Source organism: Micropterus dolomieu, linkage group LG18 (assembly GCF_021292245.1).
Source record: "Micropterus dolomieu isolate WLL.071019.BEF.003 ecotype Adirondacks linkage group LG18, ASM2129224v1, whole genome shotgun sequence".
Classification (NCBI taxonomy): Eukaryota; Metazoa; Chordata; class Actinopteri; order Centrarchiformes; family Centrarchidae; genus Micropterus; species Micropterus dolomieu.
The window spans coordinates 20,494,162-20,522,003 of NC_060167.1; the positions used below are offsets into that span (position 1 = coordinate 20,494,162).

The 27,842-nt window shown below is 42.3% G+C and overlaps 1 protein-coding gene across 1 annotated transcript; it reads right to left on the reverse strand.

Annotated features, from left to right (window-relative positions):
- Positions 1 to 3,243: 3,243 nt before the first annotated feature.
- wnk2 (WNK lysine deficient protein kinase 2) lies at positions 3,244 to 27,086 on the reverse strand. The gene is made up of 30 exons (XM_046075105.1): positions 26,412 to 27,086; positions 22,127 to 22,299; positions 21,237 to 21,457; positions 20,338 to 20,495; positions 19,169 to 19,257; positions 18,711 to 18,930; positions 16,024 to 16,291; positions 15,366 to 15,673; positions 13,737 to 13,853; positions 13,162 to 13,194; positions 12,813 to 12,929; positions 12,229 to 12,639; positions 11,403 to 12,047; positions 11,033 to 11,082; positions 10,744 to 10,906; positions 10,544 to 10,660; positions 10,300 to 10,470; positions 10,070 to 10,112; positions 9,783 to 9,938; positions 8,727 to 9,598; positions 7,593 to 7,650; positions 7,413 to 7,477; positions 7,039 to 7,281; positions 6,695 to 6,954; positions 6,353 to 6,585; positions 5,969 to 6,199; positions 5,735 to 5,833; positions 4,910 to 4,954; positions 4,497 to 4,819; positions 3,244 to 3,901 (listed from the first exon to the last, which is right to left on the reverse strand). Exons 1-30 carry the CDS (start codon positions 27,084 to 27,086, stop codon positions 3,608 to 3,610), a joined length of 6,858 nt encoding a protein of 2,285 aa, XP_045931061.1. The 3' UTR covers positions 3,244 to 3,607.
- Between the last annotated feature and the right edge of the window lie 756 nt (positions 27,087 to 27,842).

Sequence of the window (27,842 nt, forward strand, 5' to 3'; positions counted from 1 at the left end):
ATGTTTTAGAATTGGCTTTAAAATTCTATTGATCACTTTTAAAGCTCTTCATGGTCTCTCGCCTTGTTATATTTCTGAACTTTTAGTCCCATACACACTAGCACGTACCTTGAGATCCTCGGGCAGAGGTCTGTTGTCTGTTCCAGAGTCTCGACTGAAAACTAAAGGGGACAGAGCGTTTTCTGTCAGGGCCCCGAGGCTCTGGAACAGCCTGCCCGAGGAAATCAGGTCAGCTGAGTCAGTGAACTCTTAAGTCCCTTCTTAAAACATACTTTTATAGGAGAGCCTTTCCCGATCTTATTTGACTTTATTTTATCCCTTTTATTTTATTCTATTTTACTAATTTTATATTTATCTTAAACGTGTATTTTAGTCTTTTCAATGTTTTCATGCTTTTATCTTGTATTGTTTTTGTATTATTGTCTCTTGGGTATTATTGTCTTTACACTTGTTAAAGCACTTTGTAATTTGTTTTTGAAAAGTGCTCTACAAATAAAGATTATTATTATTTTATTATTATTTTTTTTAAAAAACAGTTATAAATAAAAATTAAATGAATAATTTACATTACACCACCCCCAAAGGTGCGTCGGCCCACAGGGCATTTGCCCGGTATGCCAGATTACCAATCCAGTCCTGCCTCCTCCACATACAAACACATTTTACAGAAATATTGTCATGACAGGTTAAGACAGCAGAAACTTATGAGAAATTCAACTGCTTATGTCAGCTTTACTGTTCACTCAGAGTCTCCAGCCTCACTTTGCCAGGATTTTGTTACCACAATGAAAGCTTTTCATGCAAACATGGATGACAAATATGTTGATGAATTTATTATTTCTGTCTTCAAGTAGGAACAGCTTTTTTTTAAAGGCTACCAATCTGACGAGGTCAGGAAATGGTGAGGAAAACAGTTGATACAGCAGGCAAAAGCAATCATACACCAAACTTTCATTGCATGCATTAAAGAGATCTAACAATGAAATATTTGCAAGAAATGCAACATGTCTTCCAGTTAAACTTGTGTAACGATGAAATCATCCAGGTGCATTTGCAGGGCAAACTCTCTCTCGTCTTTCAGGAACTCTGTTGCACCTGTGACAAAAACACACACACTCAAAAAATACACTCCCACCCACTCACACATACACACACAAATGTTTCCCATATTGCCAGGAATCACACACATAGCTAGCAGAAATTGCCCTGACAGGATTAAAAAGCAGAAATGTATCAGGAATTTAATTACTGGTATGTGAGCTTTTACTGTCGAGTGTCCAGCCTATGTTGCCACTCTGAAAGCTTTTCATACAAACACACACAATGTTGGTGTATAAAGTGAAAGAGATAACTAATTTTGTATGGTGTCAAGCAAAAATGATTGTTTTATTTATGTCTTCAAGTATGTACAGCTTTTGTGAAAGAGTACCAATCTGATGAGGCCAGGAAATTACAGGGAAAAGAGGTGATACAGCAGGTAAAAGCAATCATACACCACACTTTCATTGCAAGCATTAAAGAGATAGACAGGAGCTACTGTAGAAAGCACAAAGAAAACAGCTGCATAGGAGATGTTCTCAACAAAAATAAAAACATCATCATGGAAGAATTTCTGTCTTTAAGACAAATATTTAGTTTAAATCAAAACATTATTCACATTATGCAAATACAGAAAGATTTTAAAGGGGCATTTACACATAGAGTTCAGTTTACTCATCACAAGGAGTACTACTTTGTCTACTAAATAACCCCTGAAGATGTCAAATATGCTACTGAGTTGCATTATGGGAAATGTAGGTTCCAGTGTTTCTGGAGCTTTATCCATACTCAGGACTAAAAGTCAGGATAATTGGGCCTCTGCTGTAATATTTTGGCCTGATCTTTTCTAAATCTGTCTTTTGTGAGTCCCCCAAGTGTAGGAAGAGCAATAAATCACTTACCCCTTCAACTGAAATAGCAATTGAAATGGCTATGTGCTGGGAACGAGACAGTTTTCTGTAAAAGCTCTCTGTTATGAAGAACTGTCTGACTCATTATGCCCAGCCTACATCTTCAGTACTTAGATTTTCACCACTTCTTTGTTTTTGCAGAATACATTAAAACACTGATGCATTCAACAATCTATTCTCCAGAGGGAATTCTAGAAGTTATAAAAGAGAAATAAGTATTGAAGAATGTGCGAAATAGCGAAAGTGTTGTTATTGATGCCAAACCGTGGCAGCGTAATATTTGTTGGAGATCTTTGAATTAAGTTAGCCATAATACATACAATGAGCTGTATGAGCCAGATGACAACTGTGAGGCCTGCATCTAATAAACATAATTTAGAAAACCTGTGGCCTTGTACAAATAACATGTCAAACAGTTGTGGCTTCTCAATAATTCACATTCTTCCTGTGCCTCTAACATCGTCATATCATCACTTATCACACAACAACCAACCACACAGTAATCTCTTAAAACCATAAAGGCAACAATATGTAAAGCTACAGATTGCATTAGGTATGATTATGATTTTGACTCATATGTTGAGTCCTTCAGCCCTCCTTGTCGTATGGTTTCAACGCCAGTTTCCTTTAACAATATCCTCCTGAAACTCACCACATCAACCTGTGCACATTCAGAATATCAGTGTATTCATGCAGGCGGTGGTGCAGGTGGTGGAGCAATCCCACAAGGAAATGACTTCTGTGTACAAGATTTGTTTACAATCTGTGATATTTTATGAACCAGATTATAGTGTTTAATCACGTTTTGTCGCTAAACTAAATATGTTTCGTTCCACATTCATTATTCAAATTAAATTCAAATTACCCTTTAAGGTGAAGGCATATATAGAATACCTAGTGTCTGCTTTGATTCTAAATGCTTTTCTTCATAAAATTGAAACTGCAATTCAAGGCACTCTCACAGGCGTTTTGTTTGCCTGAAGATAAAGTTCAAGTTCATTCAAATCTCTTAAGGATATTTCAAGCGCTTGTGCTGGAAGCATTTCATCGATGAAGAATGAAACCTATCCTTGGACTGAGAGAACAGAGTAAAGCAACCGGTCCTAGTGACCAGAATGTCAAGTCTTCACAGTGATGGCATGATGGTGGTAAATAAGGTGTTGCATTAAGACACATACCTGCAGCACCAACCTATGGGTTATCTAATGTTAACTGTATAAACACAGGAGCTATGTACAGACTAACAAGAATCCCTATATACACACGGCAGCTTATATATAGAGGTGATATGAGCAACACAAACATGAACTTTTTATAGAAACACAGCATGAATGAACAGTACATTATGTACATTCGATGAGTGGTAAGGTACTTACATATGCAATGACAAAAGTCTGCACTTTTAAGTCTGATTGGGCTAATTATACACATTTTAATGTAATACTACCATTACACTGCACTCAGGGATTATGTACTGTAATATGGACTTGAGGTATGTCGATGCACATCAAACAAATAACTCAAGAATGGAGACAAGTATGTACATATGGTTAAATACATGCTGGTTAAATATATACAGTATATGCACATAAGACTGACTAGACCTATGATGAGATTTCTTTTTGGTAACAGAACTGGAAGACACAATGCTACTCAAATTAGAGAGTCCTGGCTTTGGGGTCTGGTGGCTGATATGATGGAGCTGCAGTGGGGCCGGGGCCGTCCTGGGCTGAGGGTACAGCAGGAAAGGCAAAGACTCCTGAAGGAAGGGGGAAGAGAAACCCACTAACGGAGAGAGGTGAGGACAAGGCCCTGAATGGAGCAGGAGAGTGAAGCTGATAACTGGGACGGGGCCCGGCGGAGGGGCTGGTCATCATTGTTGACCCAGGGCTGTCAGGCCATGACAGGGGGAAACTGCTGACCTCTGGACCTGGGGCTGTCCATGATGATACCTGAAAGGGTTAGACATTGGGCAAATATTAAACTTCACAACAATGATTAACTGAATGTTTACAATGTAATGGCAGAAAATTGTTTCTCTTAGACTGTGTAAATGATTATGCATCCCTTTGCACTGCGACTCGGGACCAGCTAATTTTGTGTTGTAGTACTTCTCTGTTATTCTCTTTTATTAATAAATTCTTCAAAGACAACTGTTTGTTGTAACTCAATTATTTACTCAATCCCTCAGCAGCAATATACAATTTCCACGACATACAATACAATCAATTATGTAGGTAAATACACAAACCAAATAGGATGTATTGTGGAATTGCTATCCAGTAGCACACTCAAAACTAAACAGTTCCTATTTGTTTGACTTATTATTTAGTTATTGTTGTTATTTGTCTTCTATTTCATCAATTACATTACCCTGCACATGTTACTTTTTGCTGTTTGCATTGTGATATTTAGTAGATTAACTATTATTTCCTTTCAGTATGATGGTGCAAGTCTTCCTGGTAGTGTGGTGCTAAAAATGTTAGCTAAGATTTTAGTAATTTTGTTTCTGAATACAAATAAGTACATAACTAGCATGAAACTCACATCTAAAGCACTAGTCAGTTGTCCATGTGTTCGAGGCACAACTTGATCCCAAAGCTGCTGCCCGCTGATGCTCAGAGAGTTAGTGCGTGGCCTGTGGGTGACAATAAGAACCTCCTGGGCCCAGTCATCCATCAGCCGTTGCAAGTCTTCAGGTAGGGTGTTTTCAATGGCACTGATGGATGTGCCAGTGTATGTGCCTGTCTTGTTGTTGCTGTTATTGGCCTGAGCTTGGGCCAGTCCCATCACTGGCTGATGAGAAGGAGGTGTGGCACCAGTAGGCGGCTGCTGGGATTGATTGAAAGCCCCTGGTCCAGCTCCAGACCCTAGGAGGACAGGCAGACTGATTAGCCTAATATACATTAACATGATTTTGAATTAATTCAGTTTTAGTGAGACCTCATAATTCTACATACTGTTGCCACGCTCTTTGCCAAGACACAGTCGCTTCAGTGTTGACCCTATAACATATAAAAGACTTTATACAAAGACCATTCACATTAGCTGGTAAAAATGTTCAGTAACTGGATGTAGTGCAAAACAAAGCTGCTCAATACTGACACAGAAAAAAAGGACCAAACTAAAACCAAGCTAACAAACAGGTAAACAATTAACAATCAGTCCCCTGAAACAAGACAGTGCATTTATTAGCAAAATCATGCAAGTGGTCCAGCTGGGAGCCATATCAAAGTGCAGTGTTAGAGTGTTAGAAAGACAGAGATAAGAAAGAGGAGAGATATTAGAAATGTTATAGCAGAGGCGCATGTGGCATGCAGAAGTCCATTGCCTAGTAATGTGGGGTGCATAAGTCAAAAAAATGTTATAAGGTTGATAAACAGCACAAGCATCATAGGAGACAATTGAAATGTGAGATAATGCCAATTACTATTAAAATTAACCTTGGTTATTCAAACCTCAAACAACTGGTCCAACAAACAGGAATGATGAATAAAAATGATTCGATATTGTATTGGGCAAAAGTCTTGTTCTTCCTTTGTTTAGAGACATGTTTGTTTAAAATAAAATAATCATTGAATCAATCAAAATATTTACTTCTTCAACACAAAATTTACTCCTTGGGGGTTTGAATAAGCAATCTATTTCTGTGCATACATGATAAAGGCAAGTGATGAGGACGAGGCGAAGCAAAAGAAAATCCAGTGAGCTTAAAAGTAGAGAAATATATAATAATGATGGAAAACAAAAAAATTAAGCTATGCGGGAAGAGAAGAGATACAAACAGATAGACAAAGACACAGGCCCACTGAGAAATCTAGCCCGTGGCTTGCTACTCGATTTATAGGTCACTCTCTCAGATGTTTGAGGGTAATTAGCCCAGCCTGCAGAGGAGGGTAAAAAGAGCACACATTGAAATATCCAACCTTATTAAACAAAACACCACAAAGAACTTTACAGTCTAGTATTAGTGGGAACTGTTCAGCTAAGATGCTCTGTTGTGTGTCGCTGGTGGTCACCTTGTCCAGGTGGAGCTTGTGTGCCAGTGCCGTCTCTATGTAGTCCAGCGTAAATATTATCAGAAGACAAAGAGCCCTTGAGGGAACAGGGCTGCTGAGTTTGCACGGGCTCTGAGGTGGAGCTGGGAAGGTGGCTGGTGCATGAGCGAGCCCTGCTGTGAGTGGGGAAAGACCCTTTGGCTGGAGAGCCATTTAAACTCACTGTGGGCTCACCTGTACCTGTAGCAGCACCTGAGCACACACACACACACACACACACACACACACACACACACACACACACACACACACACACACACACACACAAGCATCAGAACGGTATACTCCCTGTTCTTACTGTAAATATTCAACATATTATACTGGATATTCTGAAAAGGAACTCACTGGATCTGCTGGAGTCACTAGATTTGGTTGTGACATTTCTAAATTGTTGCACCAGAGGGCTGAGAAGTTTGCCAGGCTTCAGTCTGTGCTTGCTGGACCTCTTTCTACGGCCGGCGTGTGGTGCAACATGTGAGAGACCCAGGCCAGGAGGAGGAGGCTTGCCAAGCCGGCGATACAGCAGCTCCACTTCCCCCCGCTGATGGGCCTGAAGCTCAGAGATCTCCCTAAGATGTCTGAGGGGATGAAGGCAGGAATAGACTGGTCACTTAAAAACTAACTAACAAAACATTTTCATGTAAAAACACTAAATGAGCTCAAAAGTAAACCACTGGCTACACTTACTTCTCCCTGAGTCTCTGTAGTTCCTTCTTCATGTCCGAGTCCTCCATCTCTGAGTCATTGTCACTGCTGGCATAGGCGGAGCCGTGCACGCCTCCATGCCTGCTTGGTGAGTCAGAGCTCTGCACACTGCTGCTGCGACCTGAGCGACGGAGGAAGGCCACAGCCCTCTTCATGAGGTCACTTCCTCTGCGCTCAGAGCGAGTATGTTGAGACGGGGTGGCGGGAGCCAGCTTTGCAGGGCTGCTCTCGGCCCCCGAGTCGGATGAGAGGAAGCGAGCATGTACTGTGACATCCACAGGGACAGAGGGCGAGGTCAGGGTGCGAGGCAGGGAGCCCCGCTTGGCCATGGAAGGAGGTGTGTCCAGGTAGAAATCAGGTGGGGCAGAGTAGCGGCTGCAGCGTGTCCTCTGTGTAATGTCATCTTCAGTGCTGACCACAGAGAAACGGCCAATTGTCGTGGAGGCAGTCATGGACTCCTGAACGTGGTCCCCATTGTATTCTACAGGGTGTGCCGGGGAGGCAGCACTGCTCCAGCTCCTCTGCTTCACATCGCGTCTGTTGGCCACTTCAGGAGGAACAGAGATTATCTGCAAAAGCAAAGAACCAAGTGGGTTTTCACAAGGCATCAGGTAATGCTTCTGTTCTAGCAAATGCAGCTGAACCAACTGAAACACAATTCTACTTTTCCCTAAATGTAAGGAAAGTTTTCCTTTCGTACCTTAAATCGGCCTCTTGTTCCAGAGCAGGATGCAGAGTGAGGAACGTGTCTTCTTGACAGGGAAGCTGCAAAAATTGAAAAACAATTGCACTGCAGTAATCAACTTAAAGTAAAACACAAGATCAGTTAGACGTTAATGATGCCAGTCTAGTTAGATTGAATAGTGTCTGCTGTACATACCACACACGGCTGAGTCACTCAGTGTGCTCAAACTGTCCATTCTCTCTGGAATTTGAGGCTAATAGAGGTGACAGGATGGGAGACACAACACAACAGAGACATGTGAAAACTACAATACAAACCAATAATTACTGTCCTAGTATATAACTGTTAATATTGCCTAAAAGGATGAGGTCTGATGATGATGATGTCTAACTAAATATTTCTCATAAAATCTTACAATAGGCAGTACAGTTTTTCTTCAAATCCCTTATGCAAGTAAAGCATATTTCCATGTATCCAAATGGCATAGAGTATATGTATCTGGCAATTTATCAAACAAAAAAGCCGGCATTAATGGCAGACTATACCAATTACATGTACATTACATGTGATGATGTACTTTATATAGTATTGCCATGTTTGCAATTTACTGGCAAGATATTGTTGAACATAAATTGCCAAAATATGCTCACTCTTCCATCACTCCCAAATTGACTAACAGGTCTTTTAATATATAGATTAACATTAGTAACTGAATCAGAAGTATTTACATTTTCTGATGCTGTTGAAGGTTTGTTTATGCCAGTAATGTCTGTAAAAAACAATAATGAAGCATACCTATATTTTCAATAAAATGATCTGAAATACATAACATTGAGTATTCAATTAATAGGTGTATTAATTGAATACTGAATATTGCATATTTGTGTACAAATATACACAAAACAATCTAACCACATGGCCCATTGAGTTGCAATTGTACAGCTTTCAATCATAGGACATAATCCTCCCTAGCAGATTAAAACTAAATACTAAAGACTTTGTAATGAAATAACTTTTTTCGACTGCTGTTTTAATGGTGTAGAGTAAAATTGAAATCTCAAGTGTGAAGCCAACATAGAGAAGAAGTCATACTACTCTTAAAAAAATGGAAATATGAACATCTACAATTCTATGACCAGCTGAGGAAGACCGTGTGATACAATTCGAAAGCTCCAGAACAGCTAATAATGGACCTTGTGGTGAGATTGTTGTGTGGATGTGCCATGGTCAAGAATAAACTTTCAATTTCAACTGTACGTGGATTTACTGCACCTGTAATTTATCTAAAATATGTATACTGTTTAAGAAGTTACTAATTATTGTACTTACCAGCTGTTCTCCTGCCCTGTACCGTCCCTCCCCCATCGGCCCAGGCGTGCTGTTTCCTGACCCTCCTGTGGCGCTGTCTGGACCAGGAGGAGACTGAATGTACTCGGTGCCGGAGCCTGGTGTCTCTGCAGCACTGCCTGATGGATACATGGGAGCATATTCCTGGTAGAGCAAGTTCCTTAGTTTCTCATCCAGTGTTTTTATGGTGCTATCCACAAAACCCCCGCGGCCCAGTCGTCCTTCGCCATCTGCCTCACTGGGCCCTGTACAGTGCTGGGATGGCGCTGGGCTCTGTGGCAGTGAGGGCACTTTGGTCCCTCCTACGCTAGAAAAAGGCTGGTGGAGCACCACAGGCTGCTGTGGGCGCTCGCTCCGCGTTGCTGAGGCGTAGGAGACCGACAGTGGCTCTTTGACTACACCTGGCTCCTGGAGTGGAAGAGGAGTGAGAGGAGATCCACTCTGCAACCCGCTCACATCCAGAGACAGAGGCATGACCAGAGGGCAGCAGGGCACTTCGTCAGCCATAGAAACAGGACATGCCATGTCGAGCATCTGCTGAGCTGCATGGATCGGGGAGATGGAACTTAAAGGGGATCCCTGTGACTCATCAACTGGGAAAGACGTATGCGGGGATGATGGGGGCAAAGTTTGAGCTCTGGCTGGCTGGGCCTGATGAACACTGGGCTGCACCGAGCTGCTAGCAGGCTCCACCGATGACACTGACTGAAGGGTCGGGGGAGCAGACACAGGGGGAGACAGAGTAGCTAAGAGGAGAGGGTCTGTGTTGGACATTATCGGAGGGCTACAGAATCCATACACATCATAGGTGAAGCCTCCACTTCCACCTGACATCGTGGAGGACGACCCTTCTTCTGCCGGAGAACAAACATGATGAGAGAAAATAATTAAAGATTAAAAGATTCGAAAATAACCTTTTTTAAAGTGACAATTCCACAGTGGAGCAGTAGAGTTTTGTCCAGCTGTCACAAGATCATGCTATTGTTCCATGGTGCTGTCAAATGTTGTGCTGAAATTGCTCTGTAGAAACAAAGTCACCTCTGGACGGCCTTGCAGTACCACTCTCAGTAGGCTGGGGAGTGGCTGAACTCCCAGGAGACTGTGTAGTTGTACCATCAGATGGGGTGTCCTGGCTGGATGTGGGCGTCTCCTCTACTGGGCAGATTATGAACCACCTCTTTCCTGTGTGAAGAACTGCAATACAAGAGTTCAGACAATTACCACCCATGTTCTTGTGTGTGAATGTGAAAAATAAAGTTGCAAAAACAAAAAGATTTACTAGGCATAAGGATGGATACATTTTTTAAAAGAGACAATTGTTTTACCATTCTGCTGATAGACAGCCTGAGGTGCTCCAGGCTGCTGACTCTGCAGAGTGATACACAAACGTGTAAGTCAATATACTACTTGCTACTTGGCTTGCCACTGTATTTTTTATAGTCATGTCAATGAGTCTGTCTCTTTCCGTGTCTACACTTACTGTATGTATATGCATGTGTAGTGTGTATATATTCAGACTATATTCATACACCCCCCCCCCCCCCCCCCCCCTTACCTCTCCTACCAGCCCTTCAAAAACTGGGCCTTGTTGAGGACTACAACTCAAAGTGGAGGCCCTTTCACCCTCCATGTCTTCATTCAGCATGTCTTCAGCTTTGTCTACAATGTCCTTCAGCTGGTCGATGAAAATCTCCTTCTCTAACAGCAGGATAAAGCCATTCTCTACCTGTAAAGATGTTAAACTATGTCATAAAAATAACTGGAAAAAAATGGCAAAAACTGTAAAATGTAGAACTAACCATGTAAGTGGCAATTTCCTCTGGAGCATCTCCATCCAGATCAAATTTAAATGTCACCATTTTGTGGTTGTGAGTCTCCAGCTGGCATTCGACCATTTTATCGCCCGTGTTGCAAACCTGTGGGGGCATGGGTTACACTTTACAATCAGACACATTAAGATTTTGTCATTTTAATTGTCACAGATTACACCATGACTCACATTGAGCATGCTCAGTTTGGGTTTGCTGGTCTTTTCTTGCCGGGAACGTGTGCGGGCAGATTTGCGGTGGTGTTTCCTGGGTTTCCCGTCCCCCTTCCCTCCACTTGCTAAGCTGTCATAGCCGTCACTTGTTTCCTTACCAGATGCCACGTCAGAGTTGAGACTATAAAAGGAAACATTTAAAAGCACTTTATCACTTCAAGGGTGGTGACACATTTTTATCACACAAAATTATAAAGAGAACAGAATCTGTAAAGAGCTGGAAGTCAGTGAAAAAAATGGCACATGCCTGTCATACGCATAGCTGGGTAAAGATACTGGTTTGTCCTGAAACCCATCCTGAAGACAGAAAAATGGGCACGTGTGAAACAGTTATTCACAATGGATCATGACTATATGGCACTAGTTTAAATGTTAATGTATGCTATTAGCTTTTGACCTTATTTTCACAGATAGCATATTTGGTCATTTTTTAGGTGGGATTTGAGACTTTAATGAGGTATAAAACTGATGTGAATGTAACTTGAGAGGCTACCTGTGGTTTGAACATGCTTTCTGAGTAACAATTAGATGTTACTGATGAAAGGCAAAATTTTTAAGAAGATACATATAGATCAGTTTTACACTTGAAAATGTACAAACTTTGGCTTGATCCCTACCTCTACACAGGGCTCTTGTTGAAGGGTGCTAGACACAGATGTCGACTCAACGTTTTGCTGAGTTGTGGCCTGGCCAGCATACTCAGACACTGAGATTGCTGTCTGGATGCCAGCAAGCTGCAGAACTGGAGCTGGGACTGAAGCTGCGACAGGTGCTGGAGCATGAGCTGGGGCTGCAGATTGAACTGGGGCCGAGGCTAAACCTGGGACTGAGAGTTTAGGTTTATCAATTGCAAAAGATGTGTCTGAGCTTTTTGGTGATTCATAAGTGAGACCAGATGCCGAAACTGGTATTTGAACTGGGGCTGAGGCTGAAGCTTGCACTGCTGATGGAACTTGTATTGGGACTGAAGTTGGGTCTTTTCCAAGGGTTGAAGCTTCAGTTTGAGGCATGGCTGATACTGGGACCAGTGGTTGGCTTTGTGCTGGGGCTTGAGTTTCAACTTGGGCTGTAGCTGAGACTGAGATTGAGGCTGGGGCGGGGACTGGAGCTGGAACTATAGGGGCTACAGTTAAGTCTAGACCACCTACAGTAGCTTCTGCATCTATACTGCTTCCCCAGTGAGGAGTCTGAACAGCAGGCAATTCAGGGTGAACTGGAGCCAAAAGGTGAACATCTGTCCCCTGTGGTGCAATCCTCTGTACCTGGAAAAAAACAGCACATTTAGTGAATTGTTCATGTGTTAATACAAATATTGTTTACCTCCAAAACCACAAATGCATGTCCTGCATGCACTACAACAATGGTTAAAACACATTGCCATCATAGTATTATAGATTTCCCATGACCTTAACCATTACAGTGAGAACTGAGTCACATATTCACCTGGACAGGCTGCTCAGCCAGTTCCTGCTCAGGGTGGGGGGCGGGGTATGGGGTGGTTTGTACCTGGGAGAGAGGTAAGGGATGGGTGGTATGGAAGCTACCAAGGTTTGTCTGAGATGTTGGAGGGCCGCCCTGCTGCTGGGGTACTGCAGGGGACATGGCCATGCTAAAAAGCTGAATAGAGGGCATGTGCTGAGGTGTCGACAGAGGAGTCTGAGGGGTGCCGAGAGTAGGCATAGAGGGCAAGGCAGCATGAGGGGTCAGAGGAAGGGAGGGGCGGTGGGGTGAAGGTGAGTAGTGGGAGCTAAACATAGGAGGGCCACTGCTGCTGTAGGCACATGGCAGAGGATCTAGAGGAAAGGGAGGGGGCTTGAAGCTCCCTGTTTGAACAACAGGATATGGTGAGGGAAACTGGGAAAGAAAAAGGGAAAATGATATAAAATGAACAACCAGTTGATAGAAATGGCATTCACACAGGCCCTTTATGTATGACTCAGCCCTGTAACATATATTAACTTTTGTAGGATGCTATACCAAATTCTACCTTAGTTTGAGCTTCTGTTTCTAACGCCACCAGAACGCACCTGTGTGCTGAACTGCAGGGGCAGGAGTGGGGGAGGAGCACTGGAGACTGACTGTGAAAAACTGGTAGATATGTCAGGAGGACTCAGGTGAGATGTAGGCTGGTCAGCAGATAACCGCTAAGGAAGGAGATCAAACATTTGTATTCCACTTTGACTGGCGCTTATGAATTCTGTGATGGAAATACAAACTAATTCTGAATTAAACTGACAAGATAGTCTCGTTCTAAAAGCTCCACTTTAATAAAAGTGAGCTGCAGGGCAGGTAGATTTATTGTGATGCAATTATTCTGTGTGGTTTGCAGTGTATGTATTGTAGCCTGCAGTAAGTTGTAAGAGATGATGGCTCTACCTGGGGCAGGACAGCAGCTGGTTGGAGATGACACTAAAGGGAGGAAAGACAAATGAGAAGGAAACACAAACCACGTGAAAAGCCCACACACACACACACACACATATATATAGATATACAGTACAAGATGAAGCATTTAAAGGGGGACATCAGGTGCACTTTATACCCACCTGACACACAAATGCCAAGCAGCGTGTTTTTAGATGGCTGGTGACACTAAATTGCACCTTAATTTCCTGTATGTTTGCACGTTTTAATTAACTATACTATACTTAACAGTTGACACTGAATGCGGATGATAGAATAAGTAATTTTGGGTGTCAAACATACATTAAGAACCATTAACAAGTATACAGTTGGTGTTCGGCCTTAATGGAGTAGCCTGTATGCATATAGGTAGCCCACGGAAATCTGCTGTTTAGTTTAGATCAACCAGCAATCCAAACACACTTGTGATGATCTTGCCAGGCAGCTCTGAGCAGTTGCAAGGGTTGAACTTTTGCCTCCTAATTCTGCTTTTATCTGTCTCACTGCAGCTGTTGCCAGGGCCTGTCGCAGTTTGATGCATGCAGTACCTGCTCCTGGCTGGGTTGGGCAGTAAGCTGTGGAGTCGGGGCTGCAGCTGGGAAGCTCTGTGATGTCTGTCTACTCTGGTGCACAATAGGGGCCGGCGTAGCTGGAGTAGAAACTGTCTTTTGGAAACACATGAGAGAGATCACATTTGACGGACCCTGTTTTTTAGGTATAATATGAAGTAATCATGTCTGTATATTTGCTCCAACAAATCATGCTCAAGGTTAAAATGTTCAAAGCAGGGGTAGTCATAAGCAAGAGATAGGGTTTTTTTTATCAGCTGGCAAGGTTCAGTAAGGCAAGCTAAAATAGTAAAGAAAAGTTTAGCGTTAATGTTTCGTCAGTCATACTGCATACACTGTGCTAGCACATTAATTTGTACGCTGCTAGACGCTTCTGCCCAACTTATCACAGAGACCAGAATTTAAACCCTTATTTTGATTTTGGCAGGAGCAGAGACTGTTGGGGTTGCTTTGCTACCATCATGGAAAGGCCAGAGGAGCAAAGCAGCTGGCAGAATGTGAAAAATGAAAAATACAGCAGGCTGCTGTTACCGCAGGGTTTAGCCTACATGAAGCCTCCTTCTCTAACCTACCAGTGGATCTGGACTGCCGTCACTGCCATGTGGTGATAATAGCAGATTCCTGTCCAGATTTGGGCTAGGGAAGAGCGGGACATCCAGGCTCTGCCTCTTATCTATATGCTCAAGTAATGAGGATGTACTACCCCCAACCTCCCTGTGGCTGTGCATTGGATGATTAGCAGAGAGGGTGGGGGAACTGGTCCTGCGGCCGACGATGTGATGAAGACAGTGGTTGAGAAGAGTGAGATCACCACCTTCATACAAACTCCGAGGGAGCACAACTTGTGAGGGTGGAAAAAGATGTGAAGGTGAAGTCACACGGGTTGTTTGACTGTTTGATGATGGGGGAGAGGTTGAAGCCAAAGGAGGAGGCAGAGTGACTGGAAGAGACCTTGCCAGATGAGGAGATGTGGATGAGCCTGTCTTAAAGACTGGCGTAAACTGGGGGGTTGTGGAGAAAGAGTGTATAAGTGTGTTTCCCAGAGGCCCGTCTCCCCTTGTCCTATCCCTCAGGAGGAGAGACATGCAAGCCTTGCAATGGCGGCGGGGTTGTGGACTGTGTGAGACGCTCAGGCGGTGCTCTGAGGGAGGTTGTAAATTCAGGGGAGGGAGAGGTGAATTGAAATCACTCGCTGAGTCATGATGAGAGTTTTGATGTGGGGGCAAGAGAGTAGCTAATAATGATGGATTTCGCGCAGAGTTAGAGGACAGGTAGTCTGTGGCATGCAATGAGACCTCTGTGCTATTTGCTGAAACCAGATCCTGTGACGGACACAGACAGGGGCTTGGATTCATTGTCTTAGCGAGAGAGTGTGTCCTACAGCGTAACATCTCCACCAGGGATGTGCTTCCACGCCTAAAACACACTGTGCTCTCAGTGATGAGCAGGTTGTCATGGCATACAAAGGGATCACTGTTGTGACGCTGATCAGGTATCATTCCAAAGAAAAAAATACAAATGTTGTTATTTTAGAAAAGAACTCAGAAAAAAACCCAAAATGAAGGATTTAAGAAGGTTTCCAAAGAAATAAGAAATGCTTTCACTCACTGTTTGAGACTGATAAGGCTCCTGGTGCAGTTGTGCTGCAGATTGTTGATAGGCCCCAGGATGCAGCTGACCTGTGGTTTGCTGGTAGGCCCCCTGGTGTAATTGAGTGGATGTCTGTGTGTAGTTTTCATGTGAGGCCTGTGCTGTGGGTTGCTGGTAGGGCCCCTGGTGCAGTTGAGGTTCAGCCTGTGTAGGAGGACTGTAGATCATCTGAGTTGTGGAAATGGGCTCTGTAAGCGACTGGTAGAGGCCATTTTGCTGATTGTTTAGATCATCTAATTGCATGGCAGAGCTCGCTCCACTGTCAGCTGTAATAACAGAGGGAATAAAACATTATAATTCACCACGATGCCCTTTGTAGCAAGGGCATCGTGGGGAACCTCAGGCAGGGCAGAGGGAGAATAGCATCTCATTAAAATTCAAACGGTGGGTGATGATGTCTCATTGCTGACTAATAGGTGTTACTCAGACGCTGCAGAGGCTTTTCTCTGTTTCTCTCTTACATTCACAACCACCAATTTAATCATTTTAAGTCATAGTCAGTGTCATTTCCTGTTAATGACTGAGTGAGTTCAGACAGGTCTTGGATTTATTACCAGAGACAGAAGTTGTATGATCTACGGTACATTCATGATTGTTTCTAGTTGCAGGTTCTCACATGTAGTAGATGTGGTGGCGGGCACGGAGCAGATCAGGGTCTGCTGCTCCGCTTCTTGGTCATCATATTCTGTTGTAGCTAATGTAGCTGCCTGTGGTACACCGGTACCGGGCACCTGCAGTAGGTTCTGCTGTGTCTTCTTTACAGCCGCCTCGCCATTACCTGACGAGACAGTCCGCTCTCTCCTCCATTTGATGAGAGCCACGCGGTCCCGGATGGACTTCCCAACTACCTTTACATCACAGTCCAGGAAAAACCCTGATTCCACCTACAGGACACAGGTAAGATGAGTGGTGTAGCTCAGAACAAACCAGGTAATGGTTGTCATTCAACACCTTTTATAATAAATCAACAAATATACATTCTGGTCTTCACCTGAACCATAAAGAAAAGCTTTTTAATGCCTTCTCGTACATTTACAAAGAAGAGCAAAGATCAACTGATCAGTTGCTCTAGTTTCAATCAATACAGTACACGCCTCAAGTCTACTACTACAGACATGACCACGAACCAACTCCTGGTAACATTACACCTAATTAAAAGGACGCAACGTTGTGTTACAAAGTAAAGACGGATGCATTATAGCAAGATACTTAGTCTACATACAGAAACCTACAGTATGTAGTGAAATGATACTAATAATCCACAACAAGATGTACTGATATTGTGTACTCATTGTGTATTATTATGCTTATGCCACAGTTATCACAAGCAAAATAAGAAATTGTGTTTACCATCCTGTTTCACCAATGAGAGTTATCTGGTGGTGTAGCACAAAGCACAAGCATCGTTGCTATGTTTCCTGCAGCTTAATGTTCCTACAACTATTTTTGAATTGTCAATGGATTTTAATAGACACCTACCAGCCAATCAGAAACTAGCATTTTCCAAGGCTATGGCTGAGTTGACAAATGAAGCCGGCTTGTGGAAAGAGTCTGGCTCGTACCAACAAATGCCAAGGTCAAAAGAGAGCAGAGACATCCAGACCAGTCTAAGGCAAAGGGAGTCAATCTTTTTCTTGTAACACCTGGTTTCATACCTCTAACTTACTAAAACATAATAATAATAATAAAGTTACCATCCAGCGCCTTAAAGAGGTGGTATTATGCTCATTTTCAGGTTCAAAATCTTATTTAGAACAGGTTTACATGGTTTAATTTTCAAATAACACCATATTTTTTTTCATACTGCACATTGCTGCAGCTCCTTTTTTTCACCCTGTGTTGAAGGATTCATTTTAGCTATGAAGTGATACATCTTGTCTCTAAATGATCTTTGTTGGGAGTTGCACAAGCGCAGTTCCTAGTTAAGGACTACTAGCCAATCAGAAGCAGAGAAGGGTGGGTCAGTGAGAAGCAAACACGGCTTCGGTTCAGCTGTACATGTTGCCGACCAGCTTAGCGACATAGACTGGAGCAAGAGTTTCAGAGTGGTGAGTTATTAATCTGTAACAAATGTATCTTTCATCTAAAAAGTTTTAACTGAGCTCTGTCTCTACATCACAGTAACAACTTCATGTCCATTGACTGCCTGGAGGGTAGCTAGTGTTTGGAAGGGAGAGGAGGTGTGTGCTGCAGCTCAGTGTTTTTCCACCGGTGTTTTTGAGGGCGTATCGGAGTAGCAGCTTGGCGAGCGTTACATGCAAGTATATCCAGCTGCAGCCCACAGACCAGATGGAAGTTGAACTTCCAAATATGGTGTTGTCGGGTTGGTGCTGTAGGGTTAACTGGTCGACATGCATACAATCATTAACTTTAGGCACACACCCTGTGATGGTTAGGGTAAGAGTAATATACTTCGGGGGGCTGTCAGGAATAGTTAGCTAGCTAGCTCCGGTTAGCACCCCCAGGCCCAGTCACACAGACCACTGCAGCCAACACAGCAGATGTGTCCAGCAACAGCTGAACAATACTGTTAATGTTCGTACTGCTGTTATTCTGTCATTAAATTCTCAGTAATGTAAAGTTTTAACCGAAATCAAGATACATCTGACTCGTGATGTAACACTACAGAATATTCTTGGTTCGTGAAACTTAAAATCACTTTGGAACAAATAAAATATAACAACAGTGGTAAGAATTGAAACAATGCTATTATTATCTTTAGGCTATAATAAATAAATATTTGCAGGAATTATAGTATTAATATACTATATTAATAATATGTAATTATAGTAAATATTAACATATAATGTACACTGATTACTACGTTGACACTTGATCTATGCACTGGCCAAGCGGCCGACATAAACGTCACCACATTTTGTTCGCGGTGCCTTCTGGGACAAACTATATATGGAGGTTCAGCTTTCGTCAACTTCAGTCAACTTCCGTGAACTTCCGTCACGTTTGTCTGCAGGCTGCAGCTGGACCCTTCTCGTTATATGAGGTGCATTTAGCTTTCATCCCTGTGACGTCACAAGGATGAAAGGGAAGCGGCTGGACTACGAACGAGCTGTTTTCATGCAGTTCAGAGCAGAGTTTTCTGTTGGAGATGGGAACTCCCTTTGGGGTGGACTTGGGCTTTTTCACTTTGCAAACCTATTACATGCATAAAACTCAATAAAGGAGAGGGAAAAAGCCAAAAAGCATAATACCACCTCTTTAAAGAAAAAGTCAAACTCTACAACTACTGTCTGTTTATTTTTACCATATACAATGATTCTTTCAGTAACTCAAAATATTTACCATTTCTTGGGCAACAACTTCTGGGACCTCGCTCACCAAGTCAAAGGTAAATTCAATGGCACCAGTGTCCTTGTACTTCCCCTTCAGCTTTTTAGTATCCTCAACCCACAGCTTCAGAGCAATGGATGATTTCTTCCCATCATCCTCTTCATTGAGCTCCACCCTCACGCCTGTATCCTCTGCAAAGAATGCATGGTTCAGGAGGTCCTTGATAGAGTACCTGCAGGGAATACAAAAACACCAGCAACTCACCTGCACTTAAGGCCACTATGAAAGTAAAATCTAATTATGCACAACACACCGAAACATTAACTGTGCCAGAGCCAAATACTGGCATTAATGTCACACTGCAGGAACAGAAACAAAACAACATGGTGTTGAAGCAAGGATCAATCTCTACCTACACACAAAATACCTCTAGAGCCTTGAGACACTATCAAAAGTCCTGGTTCACTTACCTTTCTTCCCATCTGTGACAGATACATTCCCCGATTATTTCCTTAATTTCTGGGTCACTGACTTTACTATAGCTGGCAGGTTTCACTCCCTGCAAAACAAACAGGGATTAACATGTCTCAGTTTACAAACTGACACACTGAAAACAGAAGTACTTAGCGCCCGACTGTGTAACCGAGGAAGTAAGTAATGTCTGCAGTGTCATAAAACATTAAATACAGACTCTGCAAGATACATTTTCTCCCAGACATCACTTCTCTGGGGATTAAAAAGCTACTGCTATACAAGAGGACTTCAGGAGCACTGGAACGATTAGCTGAGTTATAAGTCGACCCTCGAAAGAAGTGCTTAAAATTATGATAACTAGATAATTATAGGAGTTATTTATGAAATTAAAATACTAATTTTATGGTTAAAGTGAGACTACGTAACCACTGAAAGAAGAAACAAAACATTCTTCTTCTTTCAAATGAAAAGCTGAATTCCCAAGAAACTAAACCCTTGCTCAGTTTAATGCAGCATTACCTGCTCTGGCATGACAAGTGGTTTTGGTGGCTAATATTAGCTAATGTGGCTAATGTTACCTAATGTTAACTAACCCTAACCCAATAGGTAAATACTGCTGAGTTAGTTCACTGACTTTATGACCCTTCTCCACATCTGCTACGGTAACATTTAGCATCTTAGTTACATTATAAACTGTAGTTTACCGTAGTTTAACATTTAGCATTATTCATTCACTGTCATTTTGTAGCCACAGCTGCTGCTGTCCAGCAAAAGGTGAATATTTGCTTTCATATTTCTTTTCATCACTATAAATTGAATGCTGGTTTTGGCTGCTGGTCATACTAAATTTGAGAAGATTTACTTTTAATTTGGCTAAATATGGTGGACAGGTGTCATCAGTTCTAACATTTTAGTGATTGCATGTTTTGTCAGTCAAATATAGTCAGTCAAATGTCTGATTAAGTGACTGAAAATAATTAATAGTAGCAAAATTTAGTTAAAAACAGTTAACCTTGCTTTATGAAAAATACATTATCTTATTGTAACAAGAAATAAGAATTAAGAAGAAATGTGTGGCAAACAAGTATTTAAAAATGTTTCTAACACTGACTGAAACAGTTGTAATAGCAATGACAGAGCTGAACAGCTTTAAATGTGAACTCACGCTGGTGACTTTACGGTAAATCTGAGCAGCGTTTTGACACTCAGAGTAGGGGTATTCTGAGGTGGCCATCTCCAGCATACACATCCCAAAGGCGTAGACATCCACAGCCTCATCATAGTGTTCCTCATACATCTCTGGGGCCATGAACTCTGGAGTGCCTGGAGAATTAATGAGTGGGAGATCAATTATACACTGACATGCAGTTATCAGTGTTTCATCATATTTCAGTGGGATCACTGTAATCCAGCACAGCGGCTTAATACATGATTCCCAGAATGACAGACAAGAAAGAAGCTGAAAAGAAAAGAAAAAGAAAAGAAAATTGCAAATATTGGATTTTTGGAGCAACTTCAACACAACAACAGGATGTTACTCTTTGACAAAAATATCTGTTTTGTGATTCTTTAGACATAATTGTGTCATAACAGTTTAAAGCATCTATAATCAGTATTCTTTTTTAACAACGGATCACAAAAAGAGAAATATCACTCGACTTTGCATTTCCCCTCAGTTCTACAGAGCTTTCCCTTTGTCCTTGAGGTCATTGTTTTGGTTTAACTGCTACACCTTTACTGTTTTGGCACTCTCACCTCTTTCCTCAGTGTTATTTTTGGCAGCAGCAGGCAGCTGTTTTCAGTGAAAAAACTCTAAAAAGCCACTGCACACTAACTGTCCTGCACCAAACAGCAAACAGACATGGTTAGCGACTAGCTAGTGAATATAGCAGAGCATTTAACAGCTAAAGAGACAGATAATTCTGCTTTAAAAAGGTAATATGTCAGTGTTGTGTTTTACTTGTTTCTGCTGTCCCTGAATACCCCCCAAAAAATTATTGCAGGTTTAAAATAAATAGTCACAAGTCAATAAAGCTGCATATTGCTGACTAGCTGATGACTAACCAATAACACTTTTAGCAAAGGAGGCCCTCTTCAGTGTTGCCAGGCCCAGGTCTCCTATTTTGACAGAGCCTGTAGGACCAGTGATGAAGATGTTGTCACACTTGAGATCTCTGTGGATGATCGGAGGGGTCCTTGTGTGGAGGAAGTGGAGGCCCTTGAGAATCTGTCTGCACCAGCTCCTAAGAACTTTAGGCTTCATCACCTTAAAACGCTTCAGATACCTGTGGGGAAATAAACACACCATGATAGAGATGTTCCAGTTGTCACCAGGTAAAGACATTTGCATTTAAAACACACACCAAGTGGTTATAGACAAATTTAACATATGAAGGTATGTCCCCACTAGTCATTGTTCGGGTAAAATGTTTTCATTGAGCCGTTTCTGTGTTGCAAATTGTTACTGCTTTTATTTAAGCAAACACACAGTCAATATGAATCCCAGATGACTCTTCTATTGTCAAACTAATCTCCTCATATTGACTGCTTGAAAACCTTTTCCCATTGTGTTGCCCGTACTGTGTTTTGGATTAATTTGTTCTTTTTTTAAAATTAGGTTTTGAGCAAGAAAAACAATGGTAAAATCACAAATGATTCTTTTTTTAAAAACATGAACTTCTTGGAGTTTCAGTCTCTAACAGTCTAGCATTAGATTTACTGTAATGTTGTCATTCAGTGGTGTGAAACTCGATACACATGATGTAGACAGTTAAACTGACTAATAGAAGCATTAGGAGACTAATATTTGCGTCTTACCATCAGTGACTTGCAGTCAGGTATAAAGTATATAAGGACACATATGAGCTGAGATAGGGAGGATACCATGGTATCTCTAATACCGGTAAAGATAATTATAGAAAATGTTTTTCTTGTATTTTCTAATTGACTCTCACGTTTTTAGTGTCCCTGAGGTCATTAGCTCTGTCACCAGAACGATGCACTTCTTTCCTTTAACCGGTGATTCCCAGAAGTCATAAAATCGCACAATGTTGGGGTGCTGGAGAGCCTTCAACATCTCTGCCTCCTCTTTGAACCTCTGTCTCTCAGCTTTGGACAGTTTCCTTTCCTGGAGAAAAAAGTAGAAGACACTTAATTTTTAAAAATGAGAAATAATGATTGCAAGTTCGCCCACTCTTTTTTTCCCTCTAGTATTCTGGAGCCTTATCAGAGCAGCAGTGGATTTGTCCAAATTTAACAGGTTTGAGGGGTTGTGGAGGAGGAAGGAGGGGCAGATTCATCATCATTTTCAGTGTTTTTCTTATATAAAGCGGCAATGGAAGAAATACACTATCTTCAACCTTAAATAGGCTGGTGTTGCTTTAGGAGTGGAGCTCTGTTAGAACTGGCAGTGGCTCATGTTTGGAGTGAACACAATTTTGGCATTTTGAGTGGGTAAACATCTGGGGGTATGAACCATTTATAGTTTTTTTTCACCACCACTGTAAATAAAGCACACAGCACTAAAAACACATCACAACTATGAATGGAATCCTAACTGCATTTTCAGGGTTAGCCTTATTTAATCTGGTGCGATACAGAGACAGGCACATCTGTCATGACAGCTTAACTAAAGATTAAATTGCATTTTAATCAGTAAATGCCAAATCAGCTGCTGGTAGAAACAATAGAATGCAAAAAAAAGACCATTAAGAGTTTATACTGGCAAGCTGGAGCTAAGTAATGTTCTATCACAATGCCCAAAAAAGTGTTTTAAAAAGTTACTGTGTAAAATCTTCCATCTTTGGGTATACAAGCCTGGTGAATCTGTGTGTACTGGATCAATATTTTGGCCCCTGCTTTCCCTGTTGTATAAATAGTAAAACAGCTGACAGCGAACATCCGCTACATTCCTGTTTCTCTGCAGTCAGCAAGGCAGATACAACCCAGAGGCTTCGGCCACGACAAATGCTACATGACCTCCAGATTTTCTCTCCTGCTGTCTCATTATACACACTTTAATGGTAACAATGAGGCTGCATCTCGTGTTTTAAATGTCTGGGACAATGAGGCTGCATCTCGTGTTTTAAATGTCTGGGACAACCTACTGTATGTCTCTTGGCATTGATTATTGACTGATGCCGGGGAATCAGATTTCATTCACAGCCCATATTGACCTATGCAGTGCGCAGCCTAATGCATCTTAGATTTCGTGCAGCACTGTGAAGGATACACCTCCCGCTTTAGCTACCCTCATAATGCTGATTCTTACTAAAAACAAATATATTTCAGTTTATATATGTCAGTTTATATTCAGAACTTTAAGAATTCTTTGCAAAGAGCGAATCTAAGCAGGGTGTGGCACTTACAACACAGAATCTGCTCTACTGAGACTACTACTGAGTATGAAAATACAGCACCTAATGAAGTGTGGAGTAGTGAGGACACAATGTTGCAAATAAAATAAATATAGGACCCTTGTCTTGCTGTGTAACAAATACTACAGGTCTTGCATGCTTGTCTTCAGCTCAACCCTTTCCCTCTCTCTCTCTCTCTCTCTCTCTCTCTCTCTCTCGTCTCTCTCTCTGTCTTGGTGCAGAGGGCTGCATCAGCAGGATTCACTCTCCAAGCACATCTGTGTGGTAATAACACAGGAAGATAAATCCATGTTTATTATTCATTACTAAGCAATGAAACAAGACATATAACACAACAGTGAGACACAGATCCCAAAGCCGTCAAGTGTTTCGGCATTTCACTGAATCATGTTGCATAATTTGCTAATTTTGGTAAAAAGAACTTGCTCAGTAAATATTTGATCATCATTTACTGGATAAATAAGTACCAGTACTAGCAGCCCGGTTTGCTCGACACCAGTTCTTCAAATACGATCTCTAAATCCTTCTATGAGCATATCTGTTTTCTGCTGTCTCACTCTTAGTCTTATCCCCAAACACACGCACAGTACAGACAGTAAGGGAACAGGTTTTATGGTTATGGTGGCTTTTTGTGAGGGGGCACGCAGACACGGAAGCTCTGAAGGGCAAGGCCTCACCTCCAGGGACAGAATGGTTGAATCATCATTAGATTTCCCCTAAGAACCCGCTCAGACGCAAATACACACACACACACACGCACACACTGTACATATATATTTGCTGTAGTGATCATCATGCATGATACATGCCTTTTACTGATACACATTCAAAAAAAGTACATCCTCTAGAAACAGTTAATAATGTAGAAGGGATTAAAGATATATGGTTGGTAAGAAGACATGAAAATACTGAGTACAAAACAGAGTATTACTCAATACTATGTTATAGAATTCAAGTAACAAACGCAGAGAGCCGGGGCTGAAATGTGGGATATAAACAGGAGACAACAACTTGATTAATTCCTACAAGACCTATTTGAAGTTTCACATCCAAATGAGCCTCATTACATGTATGATGTGGTGCTAACATCCAACACAACAAGAAACTTCTGTTTCTGCCTCATTCTAATCTAGACCTGTGTTGTTACTAACAAGAGCTGTGAGATAAGCACAATGAGTTGGGCTGTAATTTTTATTACTATTCCCTCGAGCCGTACATTGCGAACCTGGATTCTGCCTGAGTAGGAAGACAAAAAAAAGCTTCAACTGTGTTTGCTCTGAAGTCACACTAAATCTATAAAATCACACTGCAGGGCTGTGCCTCAGTCACAAATTCTATTCTCATTATGATAATTTAATATTTTTTTGGCCTTCAGTATACTGAGAGTATACAGGGAAAAATAGCATAGGCCTACTGCTGAAAAAAACACTGTTATAGACTTAATAGGTTTATATACTTAAGGTAGTAAAATAAACTTGCTTTGAACAATTCAATCAAGTATTTTATATATACTTAGGACAATAACCATAGTATGACTGTAGCAAAGATATGAATTATCTGTAAAAATGGAAGGAAATTAAGAAATGTCTCTCGCGTATCAGAAACTTCAGACACAATTTTGTTGGGATTGAAGCCTGTGCATGTGTCCACCGTGTATTCTGTTTTGAACTAGGTTTTTTGGAGAATACTGTATAAAAGTAGTAAATCTCACAGAAGTATTACTGCATTTAGTGAAATCTCCAGGCAGGTTATTGCTCTGGACAGACTGCAAAAGCTTAGCACATTTTGAGCCCTGAAAGGGCAACCACTGTCTGCAGGTCTGTCTGCAGGCTAATCTGTATATCACATGGATCTAAACTGATCATTAGATGACCACATACACAGATTACTGACACACTAAGCTGTCGCTGATATAAAGCTATGCGTTAGCACCATGCTAAAATTCCCACTGTGCATAAGGAGTGAAAACTGTTTAAGGTGCAATAAATGCCTCAACATCCAAGAGTGGATATGGATTATTGTCGGGTTTTTATGGTTATTTGTTGCCTCTTAATGGTACAGCCACTTGTCAGTCAGGAGCAGGGTAAAACTGATTAACCAGTCAGCAGTCACAGGCATTTGCATAACATATAGCCTTCTTTCTCATTGATGATAGTGATATTTTGTAATGATATTTTTTTATCAAAAGAGTCTTCTACAGTTTTTCTAATCTCATATTGCTGAAATGTTATTCTGGGCAGCACCCAGATAAGATACCCCATTTGTTTTCCATAATGTTTTTGTTAATGAGCCATCATTTAAATATTTGTTTCCTAGGAGAAGTATCATTGCGATAATGTTCACAGTGCAGTGTGAGGAGGAAGAGACCTGTCTTAGGTTTTTATTTTTTTGTCAGTGCTCACATTGCACCAGCTTTCCCTCATAAAGCCTAAATCTTGTCATCATTTAGTTTTGCATCACTCAGCATTAACAAGACACCTGTCTTCTCCTTTTCCTCTTGACTTGAAGTCATTCTGCTCTAAGCAGTTAATGTCAAAGCAGTGAATGTGCCATGGACCCTTTATTAACATTATTTTACCTGAGGGACCCTGGCCTGAGAGTTTGATATGATCTGGTAATGTACACATATCACTGTTTCATCTCCAAATGAATGAAGTTACAGAGTAATTAAACTAATCCTTTGTTTTCTGGGGAAACATAACACATCCAGAAAGACCCCTGAGTGTCCTCTGGACCCTAGGCAACCTGTGCACAAGACTGCATACTAATAAAGGATCTATTTTTAGTGCAGCGCTACAGATCCCAGTTAACAGACCTATTATTGGTATGATTGATGTTGGGCTTGAATGATCGATTAACCCACCTGGAGTTCACACCACGCCACTTCGACCCAGGTGTCGGTGTCAAGACCTTTATAGACGGTCTTGAAGGACCCTCTGCCCAGCTCAATGTCAAACTTGAGGAAGCGGCCCCCAGGTGAAGTGGACACGGCCTTCATCCCGGGTTCCTCTTCGTTCTCGTCACTTCCTGCTTTACCTGTGACATCCGAGGGAACAATCTCTGCAATCGTCTCTCTCACGCCCCTGTCTCCCTTATCCTCGTCGGCGCTCGCGCTCTCTGTGGCGCTGTCCTTCAGCTCCACCTGGCTTTCCCTGCTTGAGGTCTCTTGGAGGCCCAGCCGGGCTCCCTGCAGAACCCGGGTCCGACTCCGATCAACGATGGTCCGCAGGTCAATGTTGAGCACCGGGCTGCTGTTGACACAATCCGGCGTGTCCACCGGCTGCTCCTCGGAGTCTGACACCCACAAGCTCCGCCGGATGAACCTCTGGCGGATCAGCCCCTGGTAGTCATTGGACGGGTACGCGCTGGGGTCACTCGCCCCCCGCTGGGCTCCGTTTTGGATGTTGACATTGTTGTCTGTCCCATTTTCATAAACAGGCCTACGGGCATTTGCATTAACGTCCGAATCTAAATTAGGCACCGAGGAAAATGTGGATCCCAGTGGCGGATCTTTTCTTGAATCGTCCGCCGAATCCATCCCTTCTTAACTTGTTAAACACTTACCGGCGACATTGTACAGGGAGGGAGGATGATGAGCATGCTCCTCTCCCGGCGGTGGGAGAGTTTGCTGCTTATACCTGCAACACTCGCAAGCAGTGACGCAGTTCGCCGGCTCAGGATGTATGGCCTTATGCCTTGAATTTGTTCAGGACAGAGAGCATGTCCACAAAACGTCCAGCTCGGAGGATGGGTGCATTGCTCCTTGGCACCTCACGCCCGGCCCACCTTGGTGCAATACAGCGCAGAGGGCTATTCAAGTTAAGCTTGATGTCATTGCCAGCTCAGCCTGTGAGCTCACGAAATCAGTTTCCTCCACATCGTAGCCCATAAGGTAGCATAGGCCTACTATGAAAATGTGATTCGTTCCGCAGATAGATGACTGGCCTACAGTGGACAGGTCGGGATGTTTCGGCTACACTCACTAATCCCCCCAAAGACACATCACGGGACGACCAAGTGCGCAGCTGTCAGCCTCTGCAAAGACTCACCAACCCGGGCTCTGGCTGATGCAAATAAGAAGCAGGTGCTCCGGGTGAAAATCTGAATAAGTTCCGAGAAGTGTGACTTCAGCCTCTCTGCATTCTTCCTTTAATTATCCGCACGTAGCCTACTTTGTTTCTCTCTGGTGTGGCATGCAGGATGGACACAAGCGCTTATCAGATTATGTCCACTGCGGCACAGCGTCCCGCAGGTTTGTCGGAGCAGGCAGCTCTCGTCCGGCTGATACGACTGT